General features: G+C 40.5%; 1 protein-coding gene across 4 annotated transcripts in view; it reads left to right on the top strand.

Annotated features, from left to right (window-relative positions):
* ARMH3 (armadillo like helical domain containing 3) overlaps positions 1-25770 on the top strand; it is a 186606-nt gene that overhangs the window by 86669 nt on the left and 74167 nt on the right. For all 4 annotated transcript variants that reach the window (XR_005069111.1, XM_037064084.1, XM_037064085.1 and 1 more), the window contains exons 21-23: positions 101-183; positions 1113-1239; positions 16628-16703. Coding sequence is in view for 3 of the 4 variants with exons in the window: in XM_037064084.1 (XP_036919979.1) it covers positions 101-183; positions 1113-1239; positions 16628-16703 (286 nt within the window). In the remaining variant the exon portion in view is untranslated. The remainder of the gene's footprint in view (positions 1-100; positions 184-1112; positions 1240-16627; positions 16704-25770) is intronic.

Consider the following 25770-nt stretch of genomic DNA (forward strand, 5'->3'; position numbering starts at 1 on the left):
AGATTTCTGTAGAGCTAGTTGATTTTTATTGCTCTTATTTAACTTTATTGATTATGCTTTGAATAGCTTGTTGATGTCTTTTTTGTTGTTTTTTTTTAAGCCTTGATAAATTTGCTGAAGTTCCTTATGTCAAATGAGACTGTGCTTTTGGCCAAACACAACATTTTTACATTAGCCCTTATGGTGAGTAACCAAAAAATATTTCTTTTTCTGAAGATATACTTTAAGGCAGAGATGGGTTGTTTTGAAACAGGAGCTGGGTTCTGGGGACTAAGCCATAGGCGGAACCAGGCCTTTATTTTCCTTTTGGATCAGAATCTCCATATTGTTGCCCTCCACTCTCACCTGTGTCTTTAGCAAACCTGGGACTCTTTCCTTTTCATGAGAATATATTGTATGGCAGCGCAGGTATAGGTCAGATCTCTGTGTATAAGTAGTGAGCCTTGGTCCCAGTTGAGAGACTACTGCACCGCTGTAGTACCTATGTTGGTAGCTAGCAAAGTCTACAGAGATGTCCTAGCCAGATGAGTGTTTCCATCATGTTTGCGTTTGGTTTCTGAGGGACATTGCAGATGCCTGTTTATCTGACAGGTTATTTGGGGTGGTAGGAGGGTGCTGTGCCATTTTATGATCTTCTCAGATGTTCATAAATGTTCAACATTTTGGGGGAAACAGTCCTGATTTGTATCTTTTTCTGATTTCCATGGTAAAACTATACCCATCATGGCCAGTTCCAAGCTATTAACATTAATATGATATCACTGAATGCAGAGTTGGTGAAAGATGAGCAGTAACGCACCATTGCATGATATTCCCAACATACCAGATGGAAGTGGTATAAATTAAGCTTAAGAACACAGATAATAGTAAAAGATAGAAAGTAATTAGGAAGTGACAAGATTTTAGTATTTATCACCTTCATTTTAATATAATTTATTAGATTGTAAGTTTATATAAATTATTTTTTAAGAATGGCTTTGTTTACCGACTAGCTCACAAATTCCTGAAAATTTAACAATCAGCTCTTGCAAGCCAGTAAGAGCTGGCTACAGTATATGAAAAATAATACCCTTCCAGTCTTCATAGCATGATGCCTTTTGCTTCTTTTTTAGATTGTGAACCTATTTAATATGTTTATCACATATGGTGACACCTTCCTGCCCACTCCCAGCAGCTATGATGAACTCTACTATGAGATTATCCGCATGCACCAGAGCTTTGACAACCTGTACTCCATGGGTAAGCTGTTGTTCCCTTTCACTCCTCTCCCCCTTTTCATTTTGTTCCTCTCTCCGCATCAGCTGTGATTTTTGGCGTATAAGAAGAAAATACTACAAAAGATTCTGTAGTTGCTTGGTGCCCTTTCTTGCAATAAAAATATAGTCTTCTTGCTCAGGGAAGGAATATGTGGAGTTTTTTTGCCTTTAGGAACTCAGAATTCATCTCAGTAGAAAGCTGGTTTGCAGCCCTGTAGCCCTTTCTTGATGTTTGTGAGAGAAGGAGAGAGAGAACAGGGAGGCTTGTGGGTTTAGTGAATGCAGTTAGAGGGGAGTGAAACGGTGGGTGAGAGCCAACAGCGGCGAACAGAAGAACTTGGATCCCAAAGGAAGAACATTGTGTGATTTGAGAAGGTACAGGATTTTCAGGAGTTTTAACGTACCTATGTATTTTTAGCATAACTTACAAGAGGAAGTAGGCATTAAGATAAAAATTTTGCAGACCTTTTGGTGATTGGCTCACTGAAAATTTACTCTTTGGCTACAGTGACTATAACTACATATTTCTGAAAGAGGTCGTGTATCCCTGTAAGTGTGAGTAAAGAGTCTGGTCAAACCTTCTTGGAGTTTGAAAGGTCAGGCAAGATTTCTGTGGATTGCACAGAAACAGAAATTCACTTAGGAGAGTTGTCTATTAAAATCCCTAATTTAACTAACTTTATTGAGATATAGTTGGTATATAATGAACTGTACTCATTTGAAATAGCATATACAATTTTTGATAATTTTTGCCAGATGTATATGTCTGTGATAGCTTCAGGCTTTAGCACCCGTAATAAATGAGTAAAGATGTCTTCAGGACTTCTGCCAAGATGGAGGCATAGGTGGAAACACTGTGCCTTCTCCCACAACCAAGTTTGAATACAACTAAGGTTTGGAGAACAAAGACACAGCCAAAGAACAGAAAATAGAATTATATGGAAGGCCGACTACAATGAACCGTTCAACCGGGATGGTAAGAGGGGTGGAGCCAGCAGCGGAGCAGGGTCAGGCAGGACAGATCCCCCGATCTAGGTGCGCAAGTGGCCCAGACCCAGTCAGGGTGTGGGGCAGACTGACCGGGGTCGCACATTTGCGCACAGTGAGACGGACCGCGCAGGCCCCAGTCGGGGAACCCAGTGGTGGAGGGCTGACGGTGGTGGCACACTGGCGTGCAGTGGTTCGAAACGTGCGGGTCCCAGTGACGGTGGCAGCTGCGGCGGGAGGCAGCAGACAGGACGCCATTACTCCTCTTTGACCCCGCCCCCACATACAGCATCACAACCCAGAGACTGAGTTGCCCTGCTCTGGTGAACACCTAGGGCTCCGATCCTGCTACTTAACAGGCACGAACAGCCCAAAAGATGGCGCAAGAAGAACTCAAAGTCCCAGAGCCGATAACTCTAAGTGACTGAGAAATTGCCAGCCTCTCAGAAGCACAGTTCAAGACACTGTTTATCAGGATGCTCACAGAACTGGTTGATTATAGTCACAAATTAGAGGAACATATGAAGGCTAAACTAAGTGAAATGAAGGGAGATGTCCAGGAAACCAATAGCGATGGAAAGGAAACTGGGACTCAAATCAATGGAATGGACCAGAAGGAAGAACAAAACATCCAACCAGAAAGGAATGAAGAAATGAGAATTCAAAAAAATGAGGAGAGGCTTAGGAACCTCCAGGACATCTTTAAACGTTCCAACATCCGGATTATAGGGGTACCAGAAGGGGGAAAGAAACAGCCACGAGTGGAAAACTTATTTGAACAAATAATAAAGGAGAACTTCCCCAGTCTGGCAAAGGAAATAGACTTCCAGGAAATCCAGGAAGCTCAGAGAGTCCCAAAGAAGTTGGACCCAAGAAGGAACACACCAAGGCACATCATAATTACATTAGCCAAGACTAAAATGAAGGAGAGAATCCTAGAAGCAGCAAGAGATAAGGGGACAGTCACCTACAAAGGAGTACCCATCAGACTGTCAGCGGATTTCTCAAAAGAGACCTTACAGGCAAGAAGGGGCTGGAAAGAAGTATTCCAAGTCATGAAATCCAAAGACCTACAGCCAAGATTGCTTTATCCAGCAAAACTTTCATTTAGAATGGAAGGACAGATAAAGTGCTTCTCAGATAAGGTCAAGTTCAAGGACTTCATCATCACCAAGCCCTTATTCTATGAAATGTTAAAGGGACTTATCTAAGAAAAAGAAGATGAAAAATATGAACAGTGAAAGGGCAGCAAACTCACAGTTATTAACAACCACACCTAAAACAAAAGCAAACCAAGAGGACAGCTAGATCAGGAGCAGAACCATAGAAATGAAGAACCCATGGAGGGTTAGAAACAGGGGGGTGGGAGGAGGAGAAGGGGGGAGAAGGCACAGAAAATAGCATAGAGGGTAGGTAGAAAATAGATGGGGGGAGGGCAAGAATAGTAGGGGAAATATAGAATCTAAAGAACTTGAGACACATGGTTATAAACTAAGGGGGGGAGAATGGTGGGGGAGGGAGTGTGCAGGTGGAGGGGAAAGAAGGGGGAGGAATAGAACAACTGTAATGGTATAATCAATAAAATATATTTTTAAAAAAAGATGTCTTCAATGCGGAGAGTTGGAATGGGGGAAGGTATTTTATAGAAGCCTGTCATACCGGCTTAACTGGTCTATGTACACAGTCAAAGGAGATAAGCCCTTGTAGCTATAGCAACAAGATAAAAGGATAGCAGGGAATGCTCAAATCTGCCCAGGGAATTAAAGTGTTAACCTGACAAATAGAAAAGTGAAATTTTCACTAAATGAAGTGCAGTATCCCTCATGAATAATTGCAAATGAGGGAAAGGGAGGGAGAGAGAGAGAAATATCAACTGGTGATCGAACCTACAACCTAGGTGTGCCCTGACTGGGAATTGAACCCGAAGCCTTTTGGTTTAAGGGACAGGGCCCCAATCCACTGAGCCACCCTGACCAGGGCTATAATTTTTTCTTCTTCTAATGTCATTTTCTTTTCTGGCTTTAGCGTCAGATAATGTTACCTTATAAAATAAGTTGAAGAGTGTTTTCTCATCTTGTATTTTCTGGAAGAATTTTTTTAGAGGTGATATATTATTTTGCCATTAAATGTTCAGTAGAACTTGTCAGTGAAGCCAGCTTTACTTTCTTGGATGACTTTTAACTATGCATTCAATTTCTTTAATTGATGTAGGACTATTTAAGTTATCTATTCTTTTGGAGTGACTTGTAGAACTTTTTGTCTTTCAAGGAATTTGTTTTATTTCACTAAGTTGTGGGTGTTATGGGCATATGGTTGTTTGTGATATTGACTTATAATATCTGTACTGATTCCCTTTCTTTCTTTCCTTGTGTTGGTAATTTGTATCTTCTCTTTTTCTTGGTCAGTCTGGCTACATGTATATCAAGCTTATTGATATTTTTCAAAAGAACCAGCTTTCAGTTTTACTGATTTTCTTTTTCTTCTGTTGTTCTGTTTTCTTTTTTTACATTTTATTTATTTTTTATTTAATTCTTGTTCAAGTACAATTTTCTGTCTTATATTCCCAGCCCTGCCCGCCCCTCCCCCCAGTGCTCCCCACCTCCCTCCCATTTCCACCCCCCACCTTAGTTATTGTCCATGTGTCCTTTATACTTGTTCGTGTGAGTCCTTCCCCTTTTCCCCTGTGATTCTCTCCACTCTCCCCTCTGGTCCTTGTCAGCCTGTTCCTGTTTCAGTGTCTTTGGTCATATTTTGCTTGCTTGTTTGTTTTGTTGTTTAGATTCCTGTTAACGGTGGTGATATCATATGGCATTTGTCTTTCACCTCCTGGCTTATTTCACTCAGCATAATGCTTTCCAGTTCCATCCGTGATGTTGCAAAGGGTAGGAGCTCCTTCTTCCTTTCTGCTGTATAGAATTCCATTGTGTAAATGTACCATAGTTTTTTGATCCAGTCTGTTGTTCTGTTTTCATTTCACTGATTTCTGTTCTTTACTTTCTATATTGCTTGCTTTGAGTTTCATTTGCTCTTCTTTTGCTATTTTCTTAAGATTGAAGTTACATTGTAGTATAAATATTTAGTGCTGTAAATTTCCCTCTAAGTACTACTTTAGTTACATCTCACAAATTTTTATTTATGTTTTCATTGTTATTCAGATTGAACATATTTTTTTCCTGTATCTTTTTAAAATTTAATTATTGTTCAAGTACAGTTTTCTGTCTTTTACTCCCATTCCATCCCAGCCCACCCCCCCCATGAACATATTTTTTAAAAAAACTTATTGTTGTTCAGTCACAGTTGTCCCCACTTTTCCCCCATTGCTCTCCCCTGACCTGCCCAGCCTCCCTCTCCCACATGAAATCCCGCCCCAGCCCCTCCCCCATGGTCCTTGTCCTATGGTCACTGTCAGTTTCTTCTTTACTTCCATGTCTCTGGTTCCATTTTGCTCACTTGTTTTACTGATTAGGTTCCACTTACAGATGAGATCATATGGTATTTATCTTTCACTGCCTGGCTTATTTCACTTAGAGTAATATTCAGTAGTTCCATCCATGCTGTTGCAGAGGGTAGGAGCTCCTTCTTTCTTTCTGCTGTGCATAGTATTCCACTGTGTAAATGTACCAGTTTTTTAATCCACTCATTTACTGATGGTCACTTAGGCTGCTTCCAGCACTAAGTGAATTGGCTATTGTAAATTGTTCTGCTATGAACATTGGGGTACATAGGTTCTTTTGGATTGGCATTTCAGGATTCTTAGGGTATAATCCCAGCAGTGGAATCACTGGGTCAAAAGGCATTTCCATTTTCAGTTTTTTGAGGAAACTCCATACTGTTTTCCACAGTGGCTGAACCAGTCTGCAATCCCACCAACAGTGCATTAGGGTTCCCCTTTTTCCACATCCTTGTCAGCACTTGTTGTTTGTTGATTTGTTTGTGATGGCCATTCTGACCAGTGTTAAGTGGTATCTCATTGCGGTTTTAATTTGCATCTCTTTGATGACTAGTGATGCTGAGCATCCTTTCATATGTCTCTGGGCCCTCTGTATTTCCTTTTTGGAGAAATGTCTGTTCTGGTCCTTTGTCCATTTTTTTAAATATATATTTTTAAAGATTTTATTTATTTATTTTTAGAGAGGGGAAAGAAGGGAGAAAGGAAAGGAGAGAAACATCAGCATGTGTTTCCCTCTCAAGGACCCACTATGAGGGACCCAGCCAGCAACCCAGGCATGTGCCCTGACTGGGAATCAAACCAGTGACCCCTTGGTTCACAGGCTGGCACTCAGTCCACTGAGCTGCACCAGCCAGGGCCTTTGCCCATTTTTAAATTGGATTGTTTGTTTTCCTGGTGTGGAGTCATATGAGTTCTTTATATATTTTGGAGATCAAACCCTTGTCCGAGGTGTCATTGGCAAATATATTTTCCCATATGGTTGCTTCCCTTTTCATTTTGCTGATGTTTTCTTTATCTGTGCAGAAGGTTCAATGTATTTTCTGGTTTCCCTTATGATTTCTTCTGTGATCTTTGGGTTATTTAGAATTATGTTTTCTAATTTCCCAATATTTGGGGATTTTTGAAATTATTTATTTATTTATTTTTAGAAGGGAAGGGAAGGGAAGGAGAGAAGGAGAGAAATATCAATGTATGGTTGCTTCTCGTGTGTCCCCTGCTGGGAACTGGCCCCTGCTAGGAACTGGCCTGCAACCCAGGCATGTTCCCTGACTGGAAATCGAACCATGATCTTTTGGTTCCCAGGCCCCTGCTCAATCCACTGAGCTACACCAGCCAGGACTGGGGATTTTTATAGATATCTTTTGGCTAATACTTTCTCATTTAATTCTGTTTTAGCTCAAAGATATTCTTTGTGTGATTTCCATTCTTTGAAATTTATTGAACCTTGTTTTATGGGCCAGAATATGGTCCATCCTGGTAAATGTTCCCTACGCACTTGTATTCTGATCTTGGAGTGAAGTGTTTTGTGACTTTCAGTCTGGTCAAATTGTTTGATAATGTTCTCTGTTTTCACAGATTTTTCTACTTGTTCTAAAGGAATGGAGAGTACTATTAAAACTCTTAATTGTCGATTTTTCTATTTCTTCTTTCAGTTCTTTCACTTTTTGGTTCATGCCTTTTGTAGCTCTATTGTTAGGTGGATTAACCTGGAATTAACCCGATTATCACTGTGTGGTGTCCCTTTTTATCCTCAGTAATATTCCTTGTTCTGAAGTCTGTTTTGTCTGATACTAATATAGTCACCGTGATTTTCTTTTGATTAGTGTCTGCATGTCTATTTTTTCTATAGTTTTACTATTAAATTATTTATATCTTTATATTTAAGTGGCTGTTTTGTACAGAGATTATAGGTGACTCTTGTTTGCTATCCAGTTTGACAATCTCTGTCTTTTATTTGGCCTTTAAACAATATACATTTGATGTGATACCTGATATACTTTTTTTTGTTCCTCCACTCTATTTTCTACCCTTCTCTTTTGTTCTTCTGTACCTCCTTTTTTGCTTCCTTTGGATAATTTGAATATTTTTAACATTCTATTTTAATTTATCAACTGGCTTTCATTATATTTCTTCATATATTTTTGGCATTTGCTCTAGGATTATATTTTTTTTTCTTTTTTTTTTAAATTTTATTTTTTTAAATATATTTTATCGATTATACCATTACAGTTGTTCTATTACCCCCCTTCAATCCCCTCCACCCACACCCTCCCTCCCCCACCATTCTCCCCCCCTTAGTTTATAACCATGTGTCTCAAGTTCTTTGGATTCTATATTTCCCCCACTATTCTCGCCCTCCCCCCTATCTATTTTCTGCCTACCATCTATGCTATTTTCTGTGCCTTCTCCCCTCTTCTCCCCCTCCCACCCCCCTGTTTCTAACCCTCCATGTGTTCTTCATTTCTATGGTTCCACTCCTAATCTAGCTGTCCTCTTGGTTTGCTTTTGTTTTAGGTGTGGTTGTTAATAACTGTGTGTTTGCTGTCCTTTCACTGTTCATATTTTTCCTCTTCTTTTTCTTAGATAAGTCCCTTTAGCATTTCATATAATAAGGGCTTGGTGATGATGAACTCCTTGAACTTGACCTTATCTGAGAAGCACTTTATCTGTCCTTCCATTCTAAATGAAAGTTTTGCTGGATAAAGCAATCTTGGCTGTAGGTCTTTGGATTTCATGACTTGGAATACTTCTTTCCAGCCCCTTCTTGCCTGTAAGGTCTCTTTTGAGAAATCCGCTGACAGTCTGATGGGTACTCCTTTGTAGGTGACTGTCCCCTTATCCCTTGATGCTTCTAGGATTCTCTCCTTCATTTTGGTCTTGGCTAATGTAATTATGATGTGCCTTGGTGTGTTCCTTCTTGGGTCCAACTTCTTTGGCACTCTCTGAGCTTCCTGGATTTCCTGGAAGTCTATTTCCTTTGCCAGACTGGGGAAGTTCTCCTTTATTATTTGTTCAAATACGTTTTCCACTCGTGGCTGTTTCTTTCCCCCTTCTGGTACCCCTATAATTCGGATGTTGGAACGTTTAAAGATGTCCTGGAGGTTCCTAAGCCTCTCCTCATTTTTTTGAATTCTCATTTCTTCATTCCTTTCTGGTGGGATGTTTTGTTCTTCCTTCTGGTCCATTCCATTGATTTGAGTCCCCGTTTCCTTTCCATCACTATTGGTTTCCTGTGCATCTCCCTTCATTTCAATTAGTTTAGCCTTCATATGTTCCTCTAATTTGTGACTTTGTTCCTCTAATTTGTGACTATAATCTACCAGTTCTGTGAGCATCCTGATAAATAGTGTCCTGAATTGTGCTTCTGAGAGGCTGGCAATTTCTCGGTCGCTTAGAGTTATTGGCTCTGGGACTTTGAGTTCTTCTTGTGCCATCTTTCGGGTTGTTCGTGCCTGTTCCATAGCAGGATCAGAGCCCTAAAGTGTTCACTAGAACAGGGCAACTAAGTCGCTGGGTTGTGACGTTGTATGTGGGGGCGGGGTCAAAGAGGGACAATGGCTCTCACTGGTATTGCAGGGCAACTAAGTCGCTGGGTTGTGACGCTGTATGTGGGGGCGGGGTCAAAGAGGGACTATGGCGTCCTGTCCGCCGCCTGCCGCCACGGCCCTCACCGGTGCCGCAGTTGCTGCCGTCACCGGGCCCACGTGTTTCGTCCCACTGCCCGCGAGTGTGCCACCGCCGTCAGCCCTCGCCCCCTGGGGCCTGCGTGGTCTTTCTCACTGTGCGCGAATATGCGCCCGCGGTCTGCCCCGCACCCCAACTGGTTCCCGTCTGCCTGCGCGCCTGGGTCGGGGGCCCTGTCCTGCCCGACCCTGCTCGCTGCTGGCTCCGCCCCTCTTACCGTCCCCGTTGAACGGTTAGATGTAGTCGGACTTCCGTATAATTCAATTTTCTGTCCTTTGGTTGTGTCTTTGTTTCTCCAAACCTTTGTTGTATTCAAACTTGGTTGTGGGAGAAGGCACAGTGTTTCCACCTATGCCTCCATCTTGGCGGAAGTCCCCTCTAGGATTATATTTTATATACCTTTCCAAGTCTACTTAGAGATAGTGTTGTGCCACTTAAATAAAATATAAAAGCTTTGCTATCATATAGGTTTATTTAATCACCAAGTCTCACCATTACTTTGATATCATAATTGTAATGCATATTATATTTACATGCAGTGAAAGCCCCACCAGATAATGCTATAATATTTGCTGTGACAGTCATCCATATTCTAAAGAACTTCAGAGGGATATATATATACACACACAGGCATACATATATATATATATATATACACACACACATATATATATATATATATACACACACATATATATATATTTTATATTTACCTAGATATTTTCCATTTTTGAACCATTTCTGGTGTCATTTCTCTCAGTCTTAAAGAATTTTCTTCAGCATTTTTTTTAAAGGAGGCCTTCTGGTGACAGGTTCTCTTTGTTTTTCTTCATTCCTGAAGGATATTTTTGCTGGAGATAGACTATTGAGTTGATAGTTTTTTTTTTCTTTTATCCTCACCAAGGACATTTTTTTATTGCAGAGAGAGAGAGAAAGAGAGAGATTGATTGATTGATTTTCTTCTCATGTGTGCCCCAGCTGGGGATTGAACCTGCAACCTGGATATGTGCCCTGACCAGTAATCAAACCCATGATCTTTTGGTCTATGAGACAGTACTCCAACCAACTGAGCCACACCAGCCAGACAAGTTGATAGTTCTTAAGTATTTTAAAGATGTTATGAACCCTTTTTCTAGCCTCCATGGTTCCTGAAAATAACTCTGTGGTCATTTAAATCATTGTTCTCTTGTTTATAATATGCTTTCTTTAGCTTCTTTTCCTTTTCTTTGGCTTTCAGCAGTTTGATTTGATATGTTTAGGCATGATTTTTTTTTTTTTTGAGTTTATCCTGTTTGGTATTTGCTGAGTTTGAATCTCACCAAATTTGGAAGTTTTTTAGCCATTCTATTTTGTAGGTTTTTTTCTGCCCCAGTGTCTTTCTCCTCTTCTTGGACTAAAGTAACACAAATGTTAGACTTTTTGATATTGTATTACAGGTTTCTGTTTTTCTTTCCTTTTTTTCTGTTCTTCATGTTTAACAATTTCTGTTGTTCTGTCTTTAGGTCTCCTGTGTCAATCCATTCTGCTCTTAAGTCCATCTGGTGAATTTTCAATTTTACATAATACATATTTTACATGTAAATGTTTTCATTGGTTCTTCTAGTTTCAGTTTCTCTGCTGAGAAGTTTTATCTTTCTGTTCATTGAAGTGTGTTTACCTTTCTTTGTGGAGCATAGTCATAATAGTTGCTTTAAGAAGTCTGATAATTTTAATATCTCTGTCATCGCCAGCATCTGTTTATCTATTCTTGAGAGAGTTTGTTATGTCTCCTTGTTTTATCATGTATTCTGGTTCTCTGTGCATCCTGGTTCCTTATAAAGCCTGCGTGTATGCATCGTTTTATGTCACTGTAATCGTGGTATCCTTCTGTTTGTGTTTTTTAAAACTACAAGGTGGGGCAAAGGTAGGTTTACAGTTGTTCGTATGGAAAATGACAAAATAATCAATAAATAATGATTCACTTATAATAAATTCTGTGTTTCACATACTCACAACTGTAAAGCTACTTTTGCCCTGTCCTGTGTATATCATAAAACATTTTTCTATTCTTGGGGTATTTTTTTTGAGTCTCAGTCTCTCTCTTTATCTTGCTTAGTGTGAGTATAATTTACTTAACTGTTCTTTTCAAGGAAATTATGTTTGTTTTCAGTTTTTGCTTTTTTAAATAACTGCATAGTTTGTTATTTTGTGTACCATAATTTACTACATAAATGATTCTATTAGCTTGAGGCTTTTAGGGCATTTTGAAATAATTTTGTGTTTAAATTTACTAAGTTAGAAAACATGTAAAAAGCTAAGGCATTTCGAGAGGAAATGCAGTGATGAAGTCATCTTGGTGCCAGTCCACTAAGGGACAGAACTGACAGGATGTTGCAGAGAAGTAGTGCATGGGCAGAGTTAAATACCTCTCTCAGGTAAGTAATGGCAAATTTAGTTCAATTCCATAAATGTTTTGGTTGCCACTTAGCGAACCAGTAGAATCAGAGAACTTACGATTTTGTGGAGGATCTCGTGAAAAACACAGCATACCTAAATGGTTTTCACAATTGAGTTGGGAAAGTTATGTCTGACCTGCTGGAGCAGTTTTATTCATTACGTGAATACACTTGCACAACACTGGGCGACACCTGAGTTCAGGCTGTAGAGCTCTAACTTGACACTGCTCATGTACCAAGTTTACCTGCACTAACTCTTATAAGTTAGAAAAGCAGCACTCTGATAATATGTTTTATTAAGGCTTCTATCTTCTTTTTCATAAAATTACACGAATTTTTAAAAATGAAGTATTGCACTATGGCTGGTATGGCTCAGTGGATTGAATGCGGACCTGTGAACCAAAGGATTGGTGGTTCGATTCCCAGTCAGGGCACATACCTGGGTTGTGGGCTAGGTCCCCAGTAAGGGGTGCACAAGAGACAACCACACATGGGTGTTTTTCTCCCTGTCTTTCTCCCTCCATTCCCCTCTCTTTAAAAATAAAAATGAAAAAACAAGGTATTGCTAGAACAGATGGAGAGCAACCACATGAGTTTGCTCTTCATATTACAGCCATAGCCCTCCTCCTAATACAGCTGCTTCTGCTGCTCTTCTTGGTAGAAGAACAATGGTCAGGAGCAGGTAGTGGTGATGCTCAGATATAAAGTTCCTATGCAAATTGGTTACATACTTTTTTGGGGGGGGAGCTAGGATTTTATTTTATTTTTAAGTATATTTTATTGGTTATACTATTATAGTTGTCCCAATTGCTTTCTCCACTTTATCCCCCCTCTGCCCTGCACTCCTCCACCATCCAGCATTCCCTCCCCACCCCCACTTAGTTCATGTCCTTAGGTTGTACATACAAGTTCTTTGGCTTCTCTTTTCCGATACTCTTCTTAACCTGCCCCCATCTATTTTATGCCTACCAGTTGTGCTTCTTATTTCCTATACCTTTCCTCTCCTTCTTCCCCCCTCCCTCCACACTGATAACCCTCCATGTGATCTTCATTTCTGTGATTCTGTTCCTGTTCTAGTTGTTTGCTTAGTTTTTGTGTTAGTTTTTTTTCGATTCGGTTGTGATTGTTAATTTGTTTTCATTTTACTGTTTATAGTTTTGATCTTCTTTTTCTTAGACAAGTCACTTTAACATTTCATATAATAAGGGCTTAGTGATTATGAATTCCTTTAACTTGACCTTGTCTGGGAAACACTTTATCTGCCCTTCCATTCTAAATGATAGTTTTGCTGGAGAGAGTAATCTTGGATGTAGGTCCTTGCCTTTCATGACTTTGAATACTTCTTTTTTAAAAAAATATATTTTATTGATTATACCATTACAGTTGTCCAATTTCCCTCCCTGTATTCCTCTCCACCCTGCACACCCCTTTCCACCCACATTCCCCGTCTTTAGTTCATGTCCATGGGTCATACATATAAGTTCTTTGGCTTCTGTATTTCTTATACTATTCTTAACCTCCCTCTGTCTATTTTCTACCTACCATTTATGCTACTTATTTTCTGTACCTTTTCCACCTCTCTCCCCCTCTCACTCCCCCACTGATAACCTGCCATGTGATCTCCATTTCTGTGGTTCTATTCCTGTTTTAGTTGTTTGCTTAGGTTTTTTGTTTGTTTGTTTGTTTTTTTAGGTTCGGTTGTTAATAGTTGTGAGTTTGTTGTCATTTTAGTGTTCATATTTTTTATCTTTTTTCTTAGATAAGTCCCTTTAACATTTCATATGATAAGGGCTGGGTGATAATGAACTCCTTTAACTTTACCTTATCTGGGAAGCACTTTATCTGCCCCTCCAATTCTAAATGATAGCTTTGCTGGAGAGAGTAATCTTGGATGTAGGTCCCTGCTTTTCATGACTTTGAATACTTCTTTCCAGTCCCTTCTTGCCTGTAAGGTTTCTTTTGAGAAATCAGCTGATAATCTTGTGGGAACTCCTTTGTAGGTAACTCTATCCTTTCCTACGCTGCTTTTAAGATTCCTTTTTGTCTTTAATCTTGGGTAACTTAATGATGATGTGCCTTGGTGTGTTCCTCTTTGGGTCTAATTTCTTTGGGACTCTCTAGGCATACTGGACTTCCTGGAAGTCTGTTTCCCTCGCCAGATTGGGAAAGTTCTCTTTCATTTTTTAAAATAAGTTTTCAATTGCTTAGCCTTGCTCTTCACCTTCTGGTACCCCTATGATTTGGATGTTGGAACGTTTAAAGTTGTCCCGGAGCTTCTTAAGCCTCTCCTCATTTTTTTAAATTCTTATTTCTTCATTCTGTTCTGGTTGGATGCTTGTTTCTTCCTTTTGTTCCAAATCATTGATTTGGATCCTGCTCTCCTTCCCTTCAGTGTTGGTTCCCTGTACATTTTCTTTTATTTTGTTTTGTGTAGCCTTCATTTCTTCCTTCATTTTGTGACCAAGCTCAATCAAGTCTGTGAGCATACTGATTACCAGTGCTTTGAACTCTGCATCAGATATGTTGTCTATCTCTTTGTCACTTAGCTTTTTTTCTGGAGCTTTGATCTGTTCTTTCATTTGAGCCATATTTCTTTGTCTTGGTACACCTGTTAAGTCGTAAGGATTCAGAGCCTTAGGTATTTGCCAGGGCTGGGCACTCCACATTGTTGCCGAGTTGTGGTGCTGCCTGTGGGTGAGGTGACAGAGAGGGAACAATGCCACTTGCCTGCTCTGCTCTAGGCCCACTTTCTGGTGAACTCTCCTGTGAGACTGGGAGTTTCTCCTAACGTCACAATCCCCACAATATTTTACAGCTAGAGGTTTTGAGTCTTTAGTTTCCCGTTCAGCCATCCCCGCCTGGTCTGCTGCCTTGCCACTGGTCCTCTCTGCCTGGCTGCCCATCTCTGCCCCCTCCTGCTGGTCTGTTTGAATGTTTCTTTAACTCCTTGGTTGTTGGAGTTCCATGAAGTTTGATTTTCTGGCACTTCTGGTTGTTTATTGTTTTTAAATTGGTTGTTATTCTTCTTTTGGTTGTACAAGGAAGTGAAGCGTTTCTACCTACGCCTCCATCTTGGCAGGAACCCTCTGGTTACACATTTCTTAAATGTTAATTAGGCTCCATTTTCCTTCCTTAGGGAAAGTCTCATGTACCTTCATTCATTTGTTTGGGAGGCAGTCTAGTTAAATTAATAGTAGGTAATATGTATGTAACATTTACTATGTGCTAGGTACTAATCTAAGTTTTTATATATATTAAATTATTTAATTTTCACAGTAATCCTTTCATATAAATGTTGCTGTTATTCTCTATTAAGTGGCAGGGGCTGGACTTAGACCCTGACAGTTGGCTTCAGAGCTCATACTCTTAACTACTCACTCTGTAAATATGGGCTCTAGAGTTATTCTCTCCAGGTCAAATTCCAGTTCCATTACTAATGACTGTGTGAATGACCTTGATCAGTTACTTGTCTCCTGAGTGTCAGTTTTCTGATCTGTATGCTATATTGCATATAACGCAACTTTGTCCAGTCTTGGCACATAGTAAACTCACTATATATTAAGCTCTTATTAGCTGTTTGATAAAAACATATACTTAGAATGCCTACCATGTGCTTTCAAGGCACTGCTGGTTTCTCTCTTTTCTAAAATATAGGCATTATGCCCTGACTGGTATGGCTCAGTTGGTATCATCCTGCAAAGTGAAAGGTCAGTGGATCGATTCCCGGTCAGGGCACATGCAGGGTTGCAGGCCAGTTGGGGCACGTATGAGAGACAAATGATCGCTATTTCTCTTGCACATTGGTGTTTTTCTCTCTCTTTTGCCCTCCCTTTCTCTCTCTCTAAAAAATAAATAAATAAAATCTTAAAATGGTATAGGTACCATAATGTACCTATATCCAAAAGCTCATAGCTGAAAGGGAATGTTCTACATTTCTATCATCTCTCCTCCTGTGGGTAAGTGTGGGAAAGGGAATTTTGTCAGAGAAGGGAAGAATATTCCTGTTGATTTATGTTGTAGGTCACACAGGTAAGTCAGGAGAGCTAAAACAGGTCACTCCTTGGTTAAAATGTAACTATCCTCTATCTGGCAAGCTTATTTGTCCTGTTTGACCTTTAGGAGAAAGATAGATATATGAAGCAGGAGGGGGCAGTTGACTCATCCATGCAATTCCACTAAATCAGCCCTAACCTTTAGGGAAAAGATAAATGTGGAAGCCAGGTGACCTGCATATCACTGCCCCAGTATAGATTATAAAAGGTTGTAAAAACTGAGTATGGAAACCTTTTAGTGGGGAGTGGAAGGAGGGGAACCCAAGGCAGAGGAGGAGGAGGAGTTTGATAGAAAGTGAAAAAAATTCCTGGTGAAAATAGTTGAAAATAAGTCCTTATATTTTCCTCCAGGACGGCGATTTCTAACCTTTTTCATCTCACAGCACACATAAACTAATTACTCCAATAGTGTGATACACCAAAAGATATTTTTTGCTGATCTGACAAAAAATATAGGTATAAGTTTGATTCATTCATACCGGACAGCTATTGTGGTGTTGGCTGCTGTCATTTTTTTATTTGCAATCTAAGGGAAAAGAGGTCAGTGCCCCTGACTCAACAGTCGGGGAATGCATGTTTTAAAAAGTCTCACAGAACATTGATTGAAGATCGCTGCTCTAGGATGAAGATATTTTAATCAGAAGATTGGCACAGGCTCTGTTTGGTTGTTCTAATAGTGCTATTCTGAGATGCATCCTTATTCTTCTTATTTGCAGTTTATACCAGGGGTCTGACAGATCTTTGTTCTTTCCTTCTGTCTAGTTCTGAGGCTTTCTACCAATGCAGGCCAGTGGAAAGAAGCTGCTAGCAAGGTGACCCACGCATTGGTTAACATCAGGTAAGGAATGAGATTTTCTCTCTTTCAGAGTTCATTGGCTCATCCTGAGGTTTATTGTACTTTCTAAGTGGAGTGTGTTGAACCCCAGTACTATTTTAAGCCCTGATGTCTGTAGGAGTGAAAGAAATTGTCGTATTTGATCAGGAAAAACAGGAGTGCATGAGGCTTTCATTTTGTCATGTTGAAATAGCTCGCAGTGCTGTTCTGTGAACTTCCTTACTCAAGGTTGCAAGGCCTTTTCAGGCATCTTTACTGCCACAGTATTTTCTGTGTAGAGGCCATCTGATAGCTTTTCTCTGAAAATTTTTTCTGCTGTTCTCAGTTCAAAGAGTGACTCATGGGAATCTGGAACTTTGACGTTTTGCTTCACATGGCTATTTCTATTTGTGGGAAACAGAGGCAAATGGAGCTTGTGGGGCTGTCATTTTAGGTTCCTTATGAAACAGCAAGGCAATTACAGAGTGCCGTAGGTACCGAATAAAACTGAGTCATACATGGAGTTGCTTTAGGGTCTTAAGGAAATGCCACACATTCACAGGAGTGAGCTGCTTGTACATGGAGAGAATGTGCTTTCAGTGTTAGGAAACCTGAAGCTGACTTTTCTTATATTCCTTGCTCCCTTTGTGCTTATCATTTTCCATTTTCTCAACAGTTATTAAATTGTTCTTGCAAACAATTGAAAAATTAACCTTGAGCGGATGAGGCAAACCCAACAGATGGAGAAACTTGATTTAGCTCCAGATGTAAGCCTTGCCAAGCATTCCCAGTAATAGTAGAAGTACATTTACAACTTGGTATAGATTCTGTCTGATGTGTGACAGAGTTGGGAGTCAGTTGTTTCCATATTTTCCTGCTTTTTCAGAAAATATATTCTGTCCCTATAGTGATTTACTATTGTGTTCGGCACATCTGGGAATGAAAGAAAAAGTGTGAACTGTGCACTGGGAGGGCTGGGGTGAGAGAGCACGGTGGTGAGACGTGCTAACGAGGCTGCACTGAAGGTTGATCTGCCTTACCTGACCCTAGAGACATTTTATAGCAGTGACAGTTTTATAAATCTCACAAATAAATGCATATCTGTACCTAGCAAATAAATCAGATATTATAGTGAGGCCTTAAGATAAATGTGATTTTCTGTAAGAACTGGAAATTACAAACTGCCTTATTCCAAATATCCCTTTGTGACCCAAGGGCAGTATGACAAATGTGAGTATTTGAAAGAAGCACCAGATTCTGGTTTGAGTATGAAGAGCATATGGGTATAATTTATGTTGTGTTTATTTATTCATATGTTTACTTAGGCTTCCCAGGCAGCTCCTTCTCATCTGGGGCCTGTTTCTGTGATCACATTCCTTTATGCTTGCTTCGTCTCTCACTTTGTTGCTTTTCCTTTCAGTGGCTTCTGGCCTGGCAGCTGTCCTTATTCTTTTCAAGGACCATCAGACAGCTGATTTAAGATCTTGGCCTGTCCTTTTTCTGAGAAGGCCAGAAAGGACTGAGCTGAGTTCAGATGCCCGTAACCACGACACCTTCCTTCTCTTTGTTAGTCTCTGTTAGGCCTGTTCCCCATTTTCATTCCTCAGGTTTTTTTGATGAATTTGCTGCAGAATTATTACATCATCTTCACTGTTGCTAATGAATTAGATTCAGACTATGTGTCAGACGTGTGAAAGATGCAGTTATTTTTCTCAAGAGGTTCCTGGAAAGATGTATTTGAATGTCACTTACCACCCTAAGGCCAGATCAGGGGAAAATATGGGTGATGCTAAGACTGTAAAAGTTAACTTCTTTTTTTTCTGACATTTATTTTCACTTAAGTTCTATACCTTGTGCTGCTCTTTTATATACTGTCTTCTTCAATCCTCAAACTCTATAAATAGACTGTATTATAATTTTTAAAAAAATATATTTTATTGATTATGCCATTACAGTTGTCCCATTCCCCCCTTCACTCCCCTCCACACCCCTCCCCCACCATTCCCCCCGTTTTGTTCAAGTCCATGTGACACAAGTACTTTAGTTTCTGTACTTCCCATAGTATTCCTGCCCCACCCCCGTCTATTTTCTACCTACTGTCTATGCTACTTATTCTCTGTACCTTCTCCCCCTTCTCCTCCTCCCACTCCCCTGTTGCTAACCCTCCATGTGATCTCCATTTCTATGGTTCCACTCCCTATCTAGCTGTCCTCTTAGTTTGCTTTTGGTTTAGGTGTGGTTGTTAATAACTGTGAGTTTGCTGTCCTTTCACTGTTCATATTTTTTATCTTCTTTTTCTTAGATAAGTCCCTTTAACATTTCATAGAATAAGGGCTTGGTGATGATGAACTCCTTGAATTTGACCTTATCTAAGAAGTACTTTATCTGCCCTTCCATTCTAAAATGAAAGCTTTGCTGGATAGAGCAGTCTTGGATGTAGGTCTTTGGATTTCATGACTTGGAATACTTCTTTGCAGCCCCTTCTTGCCTGTAAGGTCTCTTTTGAGAAATCAGCTGACAGTCTGATGGGAAGTCCTTTGTAGGTGACTGTCCCCTTATCTCTTGCTGCTTCTAGGATTCTCTCCTTCATTTTAATCTTGGCTAATGTAATTATGATGTGCGTAGGTGTGTTCCTTCTTGGGTCCAACTTCTCTGAGACTCTCTGAGCTTCCTGGATTTCCTGGAAGTCTATTTCCTTTACCAGACTGGGGAAGTTCTCCTTTATTATTTGTTCAAATAAGTTTTCCACTCGTGGCTATTCCTCTTCCCCTTCTGGTACCCCTATAATTTGGATGTTGGAATGTTTAAAGATGTCCCGGAGGTTCCTAAGCCTCTCCTCATTTTTTTGAATTCTTGTTTCTTCCTGCTTTTCTGTTTGGTTGTTTCTTTCTTCCTACTGATCCACTCCCTTGATTTGAGCCCCAGTTTCTTTTCCATCACTATTGGTTTCCTGTGCATTTCCCTTCATTTTAATCAGTTTAGCCTTCATATGTTCCTCTAATTTGTGGCTAAAATCAACCAATTCTGTGAGCATCCTGATCATTGGTATTTTGAACTGTGCATCTGAAAGTTTGGCTATTTCTTGGTCACTTAGAATTATAGGCTCTGGGGCTTTAAGCTGTTCTTGAGTCATAATGTTTGATCTGTTCGCACCTGTTATGTATGAGGGGCGGAGCCCTAGGTGTTCACCAGTGCCAGGCAACCCAGGTCACTGGGTTGTGATGCTGTATGTGGGGGCGGGCTCAGAGAGGGGAAAAAATGGCACTTTGCTCCGCTCTGCTCCCTCTCAGATTTCTGTCCCCTCTGCAGCTTCCCACAAGCAAATTGGGCCTCTCTGGTGCTGGTTCCCGGGTGTGTGGGCCCATGTACTCTCCAGGACCCTGTGGGTCTCTCCAACGAACTCTCTGTGAGCCTGGGAGCCTCTCCCGGCCCCTTGACCCTGAGAAAGTCTTTCCAGTTGTTGCTTTCAGGCTCTAATTCCTGTCTCTGGGGCCCTTAGCCTGCAGGGTCTGTCTCACTGTTCGCTCCTTCGCTTGGTTTATCTGCGTGCGGATGTGTGACCGCAGTCAGCCAGCCACCCTGCGCCTACACTGGGTCTGTCCGTGGCCACCCCATGCCTACCCCAGGCCTGGGATCCACCAACCGCCTCCGCTCCTGGGTTGGTCGGACAGAATGATCTTTTTAGCCCGACCCCAGTCCGCTGCTGACTCTGCCCCTCTTAACGGTCTGGCTGAATGGTTCGTTGTTGTCAGACTAACGTACAGTTCAATTTTCACTGTTTTGGCTATGTTTTTGTTTCTAAAACTTCGCTGTCTTTAAATTTAGTTGTGGGAGGGGGCACAGTGTTTCCACCTATGCCTCCATCTTGGCCAGAAGTCTAAATTTTTTTTTTTAAGATTTTATCTATCTATCTTTAGAGGGGAAGGGAAGGAGAGAAGGAGAGAAACGTCAATGTACGGTTGCCTCTCATGAGTCCCCTGCCAGGAACCGGCCCGCAACCCAGGCATGCGCCCCAACTGGGAACCAAAGCGTGACCACATGGCTGGTAGGCCCGTGCCCAATCCACTGAGCCACACCAGCCAGGGCTGAATTTTAAAAAATATACTTTGTATCAACAAGGAAACTAAGTCCTACAATGGTCCATGTGGCAAAGCTGAGAATTAGTCATAGGTCTCTAACTCCCAAGTCCAGGGCTCTTTCTTCTGTACCGTAATGCCCCCTTCTGTAGAGTTGCCTCAGTGGGTTCCATGGAGGTGAACAGAAAACACAGCATGATGTATTCAGAGGAGTGTGGAAATTTGAGTTAGAGAAACTGGATTTTTTGTTTTTGTCTCTTAATATATGACCTTGAAGTTATTTAGCCTCTCTGGACCTCTTTCCACTCCCTACAAAATGGAGGTCATGATGATATCAGCTGTTTCCTAGGAAAGTGGTTGTGAGAATTATAGGATGTAATGTGTGTGAGAGCACTTAGTAAGCTATAAAATATTGGTCATTTCACTTAGCCTGCTGTCTTTCAGGTTCATTCCTATTGTAGCATGTGTCAGGATTTCCTTCCTTTTTAGGCTGAATAATATTCCATTGCAGGTATGTGCCACGTTTTATTTATTCATTCATCCACTGATGAAACCCCAGTGAGTGCTTCCACATTTTGATTATTGTGATTTTAGTTATTTGCGCGTGGGTACGCAGACATCTGTTCAGCCCCTGCTGTACTTCTTTTGGACGTTTACCCAGAAGCAGAACTGGTGGGATCACATGGCAATTCAGTGTTTAATTTTTTTTGAGGAATTGCCATACCTTTTTTCAGGTTTAGCATTTTGAGCCTTCCTTAGAATGTTTCCTAAGTATGGCTTCATTTGTCCTTTTTATGAAAGTTAAGATGTCACCCTTAGCCTTAAAAGATGTGTTGCTCTTCTTTTCTGATGCTGGCGGTCTAGGGAGTTTTCTTTTCACAGCATTAGTATTTTTCTCAGCTGAGTGCGAAAAGAGTGGAATGCTTGCGAAGTCTGCATTCCACTGGACCAACGGTAATGAACGCTGCCTTTTTGTGCTCCTTTGCTTTCTTCTAAGAGCTCATGTTGTATATCCATGACACTTGTAAATTTGGATGACTCAGAAAAGAGGAGACTGTGTCAGAACATGGAACCCGTGGGTCTCCCAGGGATACTGTGAGATATTTGAATAGTAGCCACCAACTTGATCATCAAGGATAGAGTGTATAAAGGCTTAGCAGTAAAATTGTGATGGTATGTGACATTTACTTCTGTTCTTTATAAAGGTGTTTGTGCTGATCTTTGTGCTGATCCCACACCTGGAAAGAATTTCTAAGGCAGAGCAAACGAACTCTTAGCTGACTCTCTGGTAGTATGTTCTTTGATAGCTATGGGAAGGGATTGGATTGCGTGGGAAACTTCAGACACCTAACAGCTGGGGGGCGTGTGAGGCTGATTTGCTGGTTGACTATGGCTACAAGTTATGCCTTCGGGATCTTCTGGAATGCAGTACATCTAATGGCAAGCCTGACATAGTGCATCACCAGCAGGTGAAAGGCAGCAGAGAAGCTGCAGACCTTTCTGTTCTTTGGGGCTTAGATTGTGATAGTGAATATTTAAAAAGTACTTCCACATGTTTGGAGTCTTAAATTTGCTCAAGTGTCAGACTGTTTGCTTTTCACTTGTCTCTCCTGGCTTAGTCATGCTAGTTCTTTAATTGTCAGAGTTATTTGTATTTAAACAATTTGTCTTTCTCTTCCTGTTTGATCCTTCAGAGATATTCTTAAAATGCATCTGCTTAGAAACTGCTATTTTTGTTGGGACACCTGATGTCATTACCATACAGGGCCCTATGTTTGTTCCTCCCCATAGGAGGCTTGTTCCATTGCTTTGCCACAAGAAAAATAAAATATTGTAGCTCCATCTTTGAAACTCCACTTGGTATAATTGTTACTGCAGCTGCCTTCACAGATCTACTGGTCCACAAAAGAAGGATACTGTGAGGGGCCAGGTGCAAGGATGCAAGGAGAAAATATTTGGGAAGTTTTGCTCGGAGACTTCCATACTAAATATTTCCTGCCACCGCTTAGCAGATTCCTCCAGTGGAGTCCTGTAGATGTCTGCTGACTGTTAACCTAATTAGTCAAAGAGAAAAAGAAAAATGTTAGACTAAAATTTGACCTTCATTTAACCAAACAACTTTCATGGTAATTTGAAGCCTTTAATGAATCTCAAGTTAACACCTTAATGCTTTTCACTTAACAAGCATTTTATGGGCGCCGAGTTCACAGCCCTATTCTCTGGTTGCTCACAGAAGTAGTGGCTGAATCACTGCAAGTAGGGTTTTCTCCTGATCAGTAATTTTCTTAAATTGGGTAAAATTTGAACTCTGTAATTTATATATTAATTTTTCCCTTTATTTTGAATGCGTTAAGCTGAAGTTTAGTTTTTCCTCAAGAAAGACTTTTTTAGATATTGCTATGGTTAGTGACAAGCATGGGGTTTGGGATGAGATTTCAGTGCATTTCTTTGTCAGTTTCTTTAGCTGTTTACCTAGTGTGTTTGCCTCTTGCCCCCAGCTTACTCCGTGGTCTTTTTGTTCCAACACTAAGGTGGCCCACCCTCCTCTCACCCACCTCAGTTCCTGCTTATGTGCTTGTGTAGCTGTTTTTCTTTACCCCGGGTCAGGGCGAGGGGGAAATACTCCCTCCAAAAAAGGAGGAGGAGGAAAGCCTTAAATATGCACTTCGCTGGGTAGGCGAAGGGACAAGAATAGCTCTCAGCAGCCTTTAGATAAGGGGGTTCGTGGAGCTTCACACCCTTTGAAGCAGGTTGTGCACGGATTTCTGAGTGTCACAGAATGAAAGTCTTCAGGCAGGAATCAGAGGGAGCACACTCACTGTTGATGGCCGCAGAGTTAGGGTTGGGAAGGGGGTGTGAGCTCTCTGTTACATAAAGTTCCCCCAGATCCCCTTGCCCAAGTACCCATTCTGGCTACAAAATTAGTCACAGTTTTCTTATCAGAATAGATCCTGATGAGTTGAGAGGAGGAGCAGTTTGATTCCAGGCACTTCAGCTGAAGGATGCAGCTTAGTCTAGTGAAAAATAAATATGGACTAAAGTGATTCATGACAGGAGCAGAGGCATTTGGGCTGATGACTCTTGAGTAACAAGAAGTACATGAACATAATCTTCTAGTCCAGTTGTCTATTGTAAAGTGACAGACAGGCTCAGATGATCTCCTAGGTTAGGATTTGTCGGTAATGACCTTTCTTCTGTTAATCAGATCCACTGATCTCTGGTTACAGAGAATGAAAAGCATTATGCAGATTAAAACAAAGCACTGAAATGAGGCTGTTATAATATTGTGTCCCCAGTGACTAAGAACATTACAGATTATTCTAGTAATTGCTGTTCCCCCATCTCTTAAGACTGCAGCTAGAAATGAAAAACAAAACACTGAATCTCATGTGGCTAATTTTCTGTTTTGCCTTAACTTAGTTTATACTACAAAGTGAGGTTTTGCATTAGGTCATAGCTAGGCTTGGTGAATTGCAGTGCAATAAAGAAGTCTTGGTTTAGGAGATTCAGATATTTGTAATAAAATACTATGATTTTTAGTTGGGTCTACTGTGATTTTAGGTGAGTGTAACTTTAGCATATGAAACCTACTTAACTCAACCTGAAATTTCATTGGGATCTTTTTCCACTTTGATTTTAAGAATTGTGGGAAAATGAACTTAACAAAATTTACTATTTTAACCATCTTTAGTTCTATAGTTCTGTTGCGTTAAGTACATTCACATAGTTGTCCACCCATTACCACCAGCCATCTCCAGAACTTTTTTTCCTCCTCAGCTGAAACCCTGTACTGCACTCATGAAACAATTACTCCTTATTCCCTCCTTCCCCCAGCCCCTGGCAGCCACCCTTCTGCTTCTGTGTCTGTGAATTGGACCACTCTAGGAACAGCATGTGAGAGAAATTATGCAGCTTTTTTCCTTTTGTGACTGGCTTGTTTTACTTAGCACAATATCCTCGTGGTTCTTTCGTGTTTTAGCAGGTGTCAGAATTTCATTCCTTTTTAAGACCGAGTGATATTTTATTATATGAGTAGACCACATTTTGTTTATCCATTTATCCATCGATGGACACTCGCATTGCTTCTGTCTTCTGGCCACTGTGAATAGTGCTGCTATGGACACAGGCGCACGAGTATTTGAGAACCTGCTTTCACTTTTTGGGGGTATATGCCCAAAAGTGGAATTGCTGGATCATATGGTAATCCTGTTTTTAAATTTTTGAGGAATCACCATACCTTGTCCACAGTAGCTGTACTGTTTTACATTCCCACCAATGATGCACAAGGCTTCCAATTTCTCTGTATCATCACCAACACTTTTTATTTCTGTTGTATTGATAATAGCCATCCTAACTGAGGGCTGTAAAATGATATCTCACTGGGATTTTTATTTGCATTTCCACAATGACTAGTGGTGTGTTATCTTTTCATGTGCTCATTGGCCACTTATCTGTCATTTTTGGAGAAATGGCTACTCAAGTCCTTCGCTGATTTTTCAGTTGAGATGTTTGGGGTTTTGTTGTTGTATTTTATGATTTCTTTCAATATTCTGGATCAGTCTCCTATCAGATATATGGTTTGCAAAGATCTCCCTTCCTCTGGGTTGCCTTTTCATTCTGTTGATAGTGTCTGTTAAAGCACAAAAGTTTTAAACTTTGCTGAAGTCCAACTTACCTATTTTTTTCTTTTATTGCCTATGCTTTTGGTGTCAGATGCAAGAAATCATTGACAAGCCACATGATAAGGCTTTCCTTCTATGTTTCCTTCTAAGAGTTTTATAGTTTTAGTTCTTACATTTAGGTTTTTGATCCATTTTGAGTGAAGTTTTGTATATGGTGTAAGGTAAGGGTTCAACTTCATTTTTCTTTTTTTACATGTAGATCTCCAGTTTTCCCAGCAGCCACTTTGCTTCTTTGAGATAACCACACCTCTGATTTCTTAATTTGAATCAGACTGAATTTGGAACTTAAGTACCAAGGTCTAGAAATGGGGACTCCACACTTTCTTGCATGCC

This window comes from Sturnira hondurensis, unplaced genomic scaffold, assembly GCF_014824575.4.
Source record: "Sturnira hondurensis isolate 20B ecotype Veracruz unplaced genomic scaffold, ASM1482457v3 Scaffold0014854, whole genome shotgun sequence".
Classification (NCBI taxonomy): domain Eukaryota; kingdom Metazoa; phylum Chordata; class Mammalia; order Chiroptera; family Phyllostomidae; genus Sturnira; species Sturnira hondurensis.